We start from the raw sequence: 11,005 nt of genomic DNA on the forward strand, positions 1-11,005 counted from the left end.
TCAAACGGCATGTCGCCTGACAACAGACGTCGTGGCTAGACCGTTAGAAGCAACTTGAAGAAGCCGTGAGGCTCCAGAGCGATCAAACTGTCACCCCTGATCTACGTCGATAGAATGGATTTACCTACATACCTTATTCATTTCAGGCCTCAAGAATTTCGAGAACCATCATCTCCCCCGATTCGATTACGCCATGTTCCTACCCGACATTAGGACAGCGGCATAGTGACAGCGTCCTCGCCCATAATCCACACTCAGGCGTTGAAGGAGGTATAGAAGACGTCCACATGTCTTAGACAACCGTATGCATTCTGTTTTGCGTGAGCCATATGGATATTTCTAGGAAGATATGGTAGGGTACTTTGTTGATCAAGGTCGTCTGTTGATTTAGTATCTAGCTAACCTACATGACGTAGGAGGCTTCGAGGCGCCTGAGCCGGGCTGTTTCATCCAGCGCGTTTTACAAGCGGCCTTTTCAACGACGAGTGTTCCGAGACCATTCGCACCCGAGGCTTAGAGACAAGCGGACGGGCTCCCCTCGAAATCATCCTCGGCTCAGAGCCTGCCAGTTGCGATAGTCGCTCCGGCCCTCGAGTGTGTCCTCAGGTCGAGCCATCCGGTAGTCGTGCTAGCCCCTTTGGAGGTTCTAAATTCGGGGACCCCAGGCTTTTCTGCCAACAATATTTTGTTCTGTGTAATCGATTTCTATTCATATATCGAAGACAATTTCTAAAGACTTTCTCGGAGACTCGACTGCTTCAAACACATGAGAGGAAACTTGCCGGCTCTTAATGCCCGGACTACATTGTGAAGGCAGTTGATTTTGTCCTTTGCGAAACTTTTCATATTAGTCTCCTAGGACTAAAGTTAATAGACTCAGCGTTAGCTAATACTACTACTCGAGTTCGCTACTGGAAGCTGGTAACGGCATAATACTGGTTACATTTGGATTTTTAAGCGTTGTCATTACACGTATCGGCGACTTAGCTGATGCTTCAGGACGCCATTGTCATCGCCTTCCGAGCCCGCTCGCCCGAGCCTAGTCGGATCGACAACTAATACACTCCCCGGTTCCGTTCTCCCCCAAAGTTAAGCTACCGATTTGGTGTCGCTGAGACTACACGTAAGACTCTTATGCACACCAGCTTGGTTGTGGATCTTCATTCGGTTAGCTTCTACTACTCACTAGACTAATGCCAACAGATAGGACTCCTAACAGCAGAAAAGGCGGCACGGTAGAAGTCGATAAGCAGGCCGAGAAGTTGGCCGATACCTACGTTTGTCTTCGTCAAGCCAATAGGGCAGGGAAGGCCTGGATCCCCGGCCTGTATCGCGCGGCTGGGAGAGCGGGAATAATAATTACAAGGTATCATTGTGAGTCGGCGCCGTGGATGAGCCCCACACCTCCGATCGAGGCCCCATCTGCGCCGAAATGCCCGCGACTGGCCAGCCTAATGCAGCGACCATAGCAGGCGGTAGAATCCGGAGAGCGACGTAGGTGCACAGACGCATGATTCGCGTTCGAGTCCATTGTCGAGTTCCGTTCGTAAATGCTTCTAGCTGTTTACTGTATGTGGGAAGATAGTAGATTGTATGCTAACCAAGGCACCTACAGAGAAAACGTAAGTGAGGGCATAGGAGCCAGCCACATTGAGTTTCGGAGGTACTTAATACCTAGGTACCTCCCAGGTAGGTACGTAAAGCGTTGCCGTTTCTCCCTGCCCCGGGACCCGTTTTATGACATAAAATGCATTTCACAAATCCCCTCTGCGCGGCCTGAGGTACGTACCTACGCCTGGGGACATTCAGGGCGGCGCGTGGCAGGCGGCACGTGATGGCAAGCCCGGGTTAAAGCGGCGGCAGCGCTAGACTGGGCTTGGCCACAGAGGCCACGGTTCAGACGCCGGTTTCTTCTCCTCGACCAACCCGCGTCCTTCTCGCCGCCTTCTCCTTGCTGGCCGGGGTCGAGCCATCAGATCACCGACACCGCTACATGGCGGCGCTCCACCGGCACGCGAGGAGGCGGTTTAGGTTTGGCTCGAACCGCCTGTCGCAATCGTCGGGAGAGAGCACAGAGCACTGCGACGCCCGGCAGCTTGGAAATGCCACTGCTACGCTGGGGCTAGCTACGGTAAGCCTGGTCTCCTTCTCGGTTTCCTGACCGTTCCTGGCGCTTTGGAGGCTAGGCCCTCTCTCTGTCTCCCGCCGCGGCGCGGGGCGGAAGTCTCGCGCGCAGCCAACGAACCGGTAGCCGTCGCATGCCTTGGATTTATTGTTATGTAGAGAAGGGATCCGTAACCGCGGTGCCGGCTCCCTTTGATTCGTCCTCTTCGCCCCCCGAGATAAAGGGCGAAAGAAAAAGAAGAAGGATGTGAAAAAGAAATGGGAACAGGGACCCCGTCGATCTCGTGATCGAAGAGAGGAAGGAGAGTTCCAGGGGAACTCCCCTCCCCCCTCTTTTCTTTCTCTCCCCCTTCAATCTATCGACGTCCTAGGGTTTCAGGATACGACGATCGTCGACTGCGAGCTACGGATGAGCTACGGATGAGACCCTCTTTCTAAGGTTGCTCGCCTCTGGACGTGCGTACAATGGCTTGCGTGCGAACACATAGGCTAGTACCGAATCCGATAGGTACATCAGAGGTACGCTGCTCGTACGTCGGCCATCGCACACGCCCGCGAATCTTAGGAGTGCTGAGGGAGGGGAAAGGGGAGGGGTCGGGTCGGGGTGGAAGCCGATGCCTTGGGCAATTCTGGGGTTAAGATCGTCGTCTATCCATCCTTAACCCGGCCCAAGCTACGGAGCCTTGTGAGCCAAGGGAACATTTCCGTCACAGGCGGCGGAAGGTGGCCAGTCAAAATCCTCGGAGCGATGATCGTCAAGTTGACGATCCCTTCTCTCCTCTGCCGTCCTGCTCTCTTTCTCTCTTTTTTTTTTTTCAAGCCCCCCTTCCCTCCCCGAAAATGCTAGAAAGATGACCATGTGATGAACCTGTTTTTTTTCTCTTCTCTTCTCCTTTTCCCCTTCTTATTGGTCCCGCCCAACCAACAAGCCAGCGAACCTGCCCAGCATGCTTGAAGGATAGGGGCGAAGGGGGCGACGGAAAAGCGAGACGGGTTACCTGCCTTCTGCGTAAGTGGCCAACGAATAACCAAGATACTTTGGTCAACTATCCAAAACTGTCAACCCGGCTGTGCATCCGAGCCTGGCTTGGCTTCTCTTTATTTCTTTATTTTCGGGGTAGACGGCGAGCGGTCACCACGCATGTGCGGACGGGGGTCCTTGCCGACAGACAAGACATTTTTAATGGGGACGTCGACGGACCGGCACAACCGACCCATCAGGTCTTGAAGCCCGCGCGGAAGAGGAAGCCGAGTCTATCTTCCCTACCATGAATCGCGTACGGAGGACAGCCGCTAAGAACCTGAAATAAGTACGTACGTGCGCGAAAATAGATGCCTGCCTAATCTAGTGTACCTGGGCTAAACTCCCCGTGATGGAATCTCCCGATCGAGACCTTTGCCGTTTTGGGGGAGGGAAAGGGGAAGGAGAGAGAGGGACCGTTTCTCTTTTCTTTCTTTTTCCCTTCGTGCCACGTCTCGGCCAAGATAGGGGTCAAGAGCCCCCCCTGTTTCCCTGCACATGGTGTGTTTTTCTAGAAGAGGTGGATGCATGACGCCATATACGCCTACCCGTCCTAATGGTAGTGGTGGTGGTGGTGGCAGCAGTAGTACAGAGGCAGTTCGGCGAGGTATTGGGAGGAACTAGACAACTACCTAACTCCCGCTCTACTTTCTCTATCTCGCCCGGCCTTGGGAGGAGAGTTGACTCCCGTTGCTAGAAGTAGAGATAGGCCCCGGATGCTGTGCTACATAACACACTCTCCCTCTCCCTCCTCTCGTCCTTATCAGTCACATTCGCATACTTTTCCTTCTTTTTTTTTGGTTTGTTTCCTGGCTTGGGTTACCCACCCCTCCTTTCCCTTCCCCTCCCATCGCCTCCACATTACCCCCTCTCCTTACACGGCATTTCTGTTTCCTGCTGCTCTCGCTCGTGCTCAGGACGTTGGGTACGCAGGGTGTTGCGTTATGTCATGTTACGTATGTGCCGTAAGCCGTGGCACGGGAATGTTGGAGGGTCTGGCGCGTAGACGACGTACAACGCAGGGTGCGAGCCTTGTTTTCGCCTTACAAGAGGCCAACGTGACAGAGCGGTAAGGGCAGGTTGCCCGAGAAGATACCCTAGATATGGCGGAGAGAGGGAAAAGAAAAGGAAGGAGGGGCGTTATCTACATGCCGCCACCGGGGGTCGGTTTATTACATGTAAGTTTTACGAGGTAAGGGTCCCAGCGTATACGGAGCCATGTAGCCTAATAAATATATAGGCCCGTGCCGGCCGAGGAGAGAGAGAGGAAAAGAGAGGTACGGTGGGCGGCAATATGCAGCTTACGCCACCGACGACGAGTACCGGCGGCAATGTAACCACTCGCCCCGTGCAGAAGAGAGTTGGGAGGGAGGGGGGGATGAGGCGACATTTCGCTAGCGATGAGCGACGTATGCGCGTATATAAAATGGAAGGGTGTGAGCAAGAGGGTGGGTGAGTGGATGGGTGGATGGAGGGCGGGAATAGTTACACTGCGCCCGCCTCTCTCCTCTCCTCTCCTCTCCCTCCCTCTGCACCCGGCCGATTCCTCTAACCTGCCATGCCATGCCATGCCATGCCATGGCACCAACCCTGCTTCCCTGGCGCTCAAGATAGCCGTCTCCGCCGCTCTCGGTACTTCGCGGGTGCATTAGGTGCGCTGTCTAGTAGGCAGGCAGACAGCTAGCCCGTCGTAGCCTCGTCGACTGACTCGCGCAAGACGTACATACGTCGCATGCGATCTCACACACACGCCCTCTCTCCCCCCTCTACATAGGACCGGCTGCGACTAGGCCGGGTCGTACCTGTTAGCCAGCCGGCCAGTCCAGCACAGCCCCTAGCCGGAGCTACGTAGGCAAGTTAGTTTTGCTGCCTCGTCCGCCCACCAGACTCCTCCCTCCCTCTCTCTCCCCTCGGGAAAATGGTTCCCCCGCGGCGTTTGCTCGTAGGTCGAATCCCAGTCGCGAGGGCGCAGCAGACACGGCCGGCCGGCCGGCGCCTCGCCCGCGCCGTCGTCGGTAGCGCGAAGGACGCGTGTTCCCTGGGAACCCGCACCGCGCCTCCTGGGCCGGGCCAAGCCGGGTGGCCCGGAATATAGCGGCGAGGGGATAGCAAGGGGGCCAGGGCCGGGGGACAAAGGAGTAGCGAGACGCATCCGACCAAGACAGACCGAAATAACTACGCTTCCAAGACGTGCTAGTTCGCCCGAGCTGGGAAGTAATATGCCAAGGGGACGCGGAGTCCTGTAGGTACGCCCTCGCTTTCCGCCCGGGGGGGAGGGGGGGGGGGAGGGCTGAGCGATAGCCGCTGCTCTCCTGCTTAGCCTGCCTATCTACCTATCTACTACTGCTGAACCCCTTTTCTTGCTGTCTTTCGTTTTTCCTTTCTGTCGCGTAAAACGTAGACGCCTACATTCACGCTTTGCGGTATGTAGGCTTATATAGGCTGGTTCAATTGCTACGTGACACTTTCTTAGCTAGATCCCGTCCCTCTTTCTCTCGCCCTCCTCCATGACCGGTCGGTCGGTCTACCAAGACGGGAAAAACGCTAGAAACAGGGATAGCATGCGTAAAGAGCATACCCGTGATGAGAACAGCACGGTACCGAGGGGAAAAAAAAATGATAATTAAAATAAAAAAGATATGTCTCTCTCCCTGCAAAGTAAATACACGCGCATCTCGTATCGAACGCAACCTCCCTGCCTTCCCTCCCCTCCCTCCTTTCCTGCCCGCCTTTCTCCCCCGTCTGCCTTCCCCCCCGTCCATTCCTCCATTCTAAACAGACACCGACGACGACGACGACGACCGTGGACCGGTCGATTAGGTTATGTAGGTATCCAGACACGAGAACCACCCACGCAATTTCCTGCTAGGGCAAGACAAAGTAAAAGACTAGTGGTCCCGTATATGCATTATCCTTGGCCTCCACCCCCTTTCTTCACCCTCTCTTCTTCCTTCTCTTTCTCTTCCCCCTTCCCTGTCCCACATTATCCACCACCTCCTTCTCCCAAGGAGGTAAGTGGTAAAAATAGTCCAGGCCGAAAAAAAAAAAACAAAGCAAAGCCTTCCCTGGGACCGAAGAGCGGGGAAAGACACTCTCTCCCAAGGGTGGGCTGGCCACTAAACGGAGGGGCTTAAGTTTGGGAAGGGGGGAGACGTAATTATAGGTAATTGTCGACCCGGTTCAGTCCTCTCTTCTTCTTTGTCGTCTAGGTGGGGGGGAACCCGGCCTCCCTCGCAAGGGTCCTCGGGAAACCCGAGCCCTCCCAATCTCACCGCCTAACGACTCTTTACGCTCTCAGATAGCCACCCCCGAAGCGGACTTCGATCCGGCTAGGCCCGTGGGAAGCCCGCGAGCCAGGGGGGAGGATATCTCAGCGGCGCGGGACTCCGCCCCTGCCGAACCCGGCGCCGGCGCCTGAGTTCCAGCCCTGCGTGACGCTCTGGCGGACGATAAGAGCGGCGGCGGCGGCGGCGGCCATGCGCTCCTTCTGTCGGTGCCGCTCCTTGAGGTACCCGACGGCCTCGGGCCGCATGCGCAGGATGCGCAGGATCATGTCATCCGATGGGTCGGCCTGGGCCTCCTTGCGCCGCTCCTCCTTGGCGCGCCGCATCGTGCCGAGGTTCCGGCTCATCATGATGCTCTTGCCGCGGCGGATCGTCCCCATGCTCGCGAACGCTGGCCCCGGGCGCGGGACGTTCAGTGACGCCGCGCCTAGCGACGCGGGCGCCGACAGCCGGTTCGCGCTCAGATGCCCCTGCATCTGCTGCTGCTCGCGCTGCGCCGTCGCCGCGGCCATGCGCTCCGATGTCCGGATCAGGTTCTCGGTGCTATCGAAGTAGAAGAAGTTGAGAGAGGCGAGCTCGTGATACTTAGGCGATCTGAGGACCTCTGCGGGAACGCCAAGCACTTCACCGTCCTCGTCTCGCGCGTTGAAGAAATCGAATAGGAGCTGCAGCCATTTGTAGACGACGTCGAGCTCGCGCTGGCTGAGCGGCCGCTGGTTGGACGGCTTCTCTGACAACGGCGGCACGAGGAGAGACTCGATGGCCATGAGCACTTCCTTCCACAGGCGTGTCATGACTGCAACCATGGTTGCATCAGTCAGTGTCTCCTTCATTGTGGCGAAATTCTCGTTGAAGTAGGTAAAGAGGGCCTGCAATGCGTTTTCGATTTCGGCCTCCGTGACTTGCGGGATCGTTGACGAACGCTTGAAGAACGAATTCACCTGGGACGCGAGGTTGCGCCCAAGGAGGGTTTTTAAAGCATCGTAGGAGAGTGACGCGTTGATATGCTGCGTAAGCTTAACATAAGGGTTAGCCAGAGTCACTCGTAGGCGGGCTTCTAGACTTAGAGGCGACTTACCTTGTCAGTGATCTTGCGGACCATGTCGCGCTCAGTCCTTTTGAGGTGTCGAAATGCTTTTCCAAAATAGAATTGGATATCGTCGCGTTCCCCTTCCATGCTTACCCGCAAGAGGATCCTCCCCTGCGTATCGAGATCTAGCCAAAACTCCCTGGGCAAGTAGTCGCTGAAGTGTATGGGGTCGAGCTTCAGCGAGGTCCTGCCGACAAAGTCGTGATCTCCAAAGGTGTCGTAATCCCAGATCGTCGCCACTACATTAAGCGGCCCTGAAACCGTGACATCGACAGACTCATCCCACCGGGGATTGAGGGTCCTCATTACGATTCGCGTCTTGTGCAGACGCTTCTGGTACTCGTCCACGAGTACCACGTAGGGGTCACTCGTTCCGTTTGGATCGCATGCCTTGATCTCTTCCGCCTCGACAACCTTGATAGTAAACACATACTTTGCGGGGCGTCTAACCTGCTTCTTAGGACCATCGGCCTTTTCGAGGATCGCGGCACAAGCATCCACATTCATGGACTTCTCAAGCTTGTCGAGCTCCTGCATAGCCCATTCGATATTGTTGAACTTCACCAAGGACTACGATAGCGTTAGTGCTTAGGTAGAAGGACCGGGGGAGGGAAAAGGAAAGGGGAGGGAGGCATACCTCCGGATAAAACTGAAACGGCTCGATCTTCTCTTTGGCATTCCAAGCGTCCTTGGCGTATTGCATAAATCTTCCTTGCGTTGTCTGGGCCGCTGCCACCGCCTCCTTCTCGTTAGGTCTCGGTGTATCCATCTCCTTCACGAATTGTTGGTCCACGATCTCGCAGTATCGAGCGATGCTGTTGGCGAATATTTTCGATAGCGCTGTCATGAACCGAGCATGATGGATATCGTTGTCCCACTCCAATTGGAACACCTGATCGGCGGTCTGGTGGAACAGCTGGAACATGTCGATAATTGAATGGCTGTGACGTTCCGAATCCAGAGATATGTGACCCGGTCCGTTGCCTCGTACTTGGAATGGATCCTGCTTGATGGCACTATCGACGAACTCTTCTGCCCGCGCCTCGGCATTTTCGATCCAGCGCCAGACAAAGTCGATGAGGAGTTCTTCTACATCGAACGTAAAGGGGCGCTCCGGGAGGGATGACCTGTGAATACGCCGGATTTCCACAAGTTCCTTGTATAGGTCGAAGCCATCCTGCAGGGCAATTTCTTGCCCCCTGTCTTTGGCAACTTGTACGATCCTCTTCACCAGGTCGTGTGCGTCGTCTTCGAAATTGGGAAACATCGTGTCCACAAGAACAGTCAAGGGGTTCACGCCCATGATCTCCGGGTTTCTCTTGTAACGCTTCTGTATCCTCTCGCACAATTTCACGACAGATTTACCCAGCTGAACTACATGGCTGAAATCCCAGTCCTGTTGGTTCTGGGGGACCTCGACGTCGAGGAACCCACGGTACACCAGGGCGGCTTGTTCCCTGAGGCCGCTCTCGAGGAGGCGGGTGTATTCTACCGCATCATCTTCTTTTCTGGTGAAGTTGGGATCGTTAAAAATATGATTCTGTAGCACGTGCACCGCCGGCCCGGCTGACGGAGGCTTTGGTTCGTAACAATGCATTAGAGTATCGTAAAGGTCGCGCAGGAGCGCCTCGTTTAGTGTGTACAGGGTCTGTTGATACACAGTGAAGTCTGCCACCGTCCATTTACTCCTATCTATCGTTGCAAGAGTTTCGTTGAAGAGGTAGATGTGAGGCAGCTTCTTGACTTCGGGCTGCGGGTTCTTCACTAGTTCAAAGGCATTATCCAGATCAATGACGGTGAACAGAGTGTCAGCAAACCTGCGAGCTGCAACCTCGAGGAAGACAACGAGCCGAGTAAATTGGGGAATCCGCCAGCGAACGCAGAGTTCTGTGAGGAGCTCCATCGATTGCTTCGAGAACAGGCTAGATTCCTCGCCACCATCATTGCGCATCGCATCGAACTCAAGGGCATATTTGGCGATGACCTTCAAGAACTCGCGGGGGTCGGTGGGGATGAACGTGTAATTCGGCTCGTCAATCGTCCGGATGCTGCTAGTATCTTCGAGCGACATGGACCCGAGACTCAGGGCGTGGTCAATGCCGTACATGGATGTCCTGTCTGAATTGGACAATGCTCTGCCTAGGTCTGCAAATGCCCTGTCGTCCGAGTAGGGCGACGAGGGGCTCAAGGGCAATGCTTTATCAGCCGCGCTGAAAGCCGTCGATCGCCTTGCTAGCTCCGGCCGAGCCGTCAAGACCTCCATCATCATCTGCGAAAGAAAAGGGGCCTCTGCTTTCTTCCATTCCTGATAAGCCTCGTCGATGTCGAAGTCATGGCTTCCCAGGGCGCCGCTCATGTTGGAATTCAAGCGATGCTGGTAGGACTTGAGGTCCTTGAGGGCAGCCTCCTCGGTCCAGTTTTGCCGCTGGGCGTCGATGTGATTTTGGACATCCGAATGGGATAGGCCGAAGATCATAGCCACGGTTTGGACCATAGGCATGTCCTTGACGTCGTAGCTAAGCGGCACGACCACCTCGACGGTATTGCCAGATTCCTGGCCTGTATCGATGAAGAGATTCTGGTCGTTGGTGAGGAGCTTGTTCTCCAACGTGCTCAGCTGGGTTATGAGTTCCGCCCTGTCTCGCTCGTGGCCGTGGTCGCGTAGTATGCTGGTAACGAGCCTGAGGAAAAGGGCGACGTGCCTGTCCACGAGAAGTTTCCAAGAGTCGTCATTTCGCTCGTGGCCGAGGCCGCAGGCCTTGGTGGCAGCCGAGTAGAAGATCAACACCATCGGCTCAAACTTGCGTTCCTTATCAACGTTCCTCCGGAAGGCCTGCTCGGTGAAGGCTGTGTAGGCCTGCGCGAAGGTCTTCTTGACGTTGGCATCATTGTAACCGGGCAATCGTTCGGCACCCATAATGACGCGTTCCATCCGCTTCTCCAGCGGGCCGCGAAAGCCGTGGGGAAGCTTGACGTTGGTAGAGTTGCCCGGGATGAATTCCTTGACCAGGTCTCCGATATTGGAGGTATGGGACCGCGGCGGCGGCTTGGGGGCGGGAACCCATTGCTTTCGTTTCGCCTTGGGTTGGAGGAGGTAGTGGAGGTATGCGACTCGGAGGGCGTAGGTGTAGGCATCGTCGTGGCTCACCGCGAACCGTCCGGCGGCAGCAGAACCGGCACGGCTCCTCCTGTCGGCGTTCTGCACACTGCTCAGGCGATGGTTGACCTGGACCGACCTCCTCGAGGCGAACGACATGGTGCCCGGCAAAAGGGGGCCGATGCTGTGTCGGTGTAACGCAAATCACGAAGGTAACGGCTGACGAGCTATTGGTGATGCATGTTCTAGGCGCGGGTGGGAGGCTAACTGCCACTGCTGAGATTGTTGTTCGCGTGTTGGTTGTTCGCGTGCTGGTAGCGGGTGGGAAGAGAGAGGTGGTGATGTTTTTCGATAGGGTGGCGGACGGGTTGATAGACTCGGCGGTTGGC

The 11,005-nt window shown here is 55.8% G+C and overlaps 1 protein-coding gene across 1 annotated transcript; it reads right to left on the reverse strand.

Moving 5' to 3' along the window:
• Nucleotides 1–6,515: 6,515 nt before the first annotated feature.
• GGS23DRAFT_598205 (uncharacterized protein) lies at nt 6,516–10,775 on the reverse strand (the record flags this gene model as incomplete). The annotated part of the gene is made up of 3 exons (XM_051518736.1): nt 6,516–7,445; nt 7,508–8,089; nt 8,157–10,775. The coding sequence occupies 3 exons, from the start codon at nt 10,773–10,775 to the stop codon at nt 6,516–6,518; spliced, it is 4,131 nt and encodes a 1,376-aa protein (XP_051370513.1).
• Between the last annotated feature and the right edge of the window lie 230 nt (nt 10,776–11,005).

This window comes from Durotheca rogersii (genome assembly GCF_024521655.1).
Source record: "Durotheca rogersii strain YMJ 92031201 chromosome Unknown GGS23scaffold_16, whole genome shotgun sequence".
Lineage (NCBI taxonomy): Eukaryota > Fungi > Ascomycota > Sordariomycetes > Xylariales > Xylariaceae > Durotheca > Durotheca rogersii.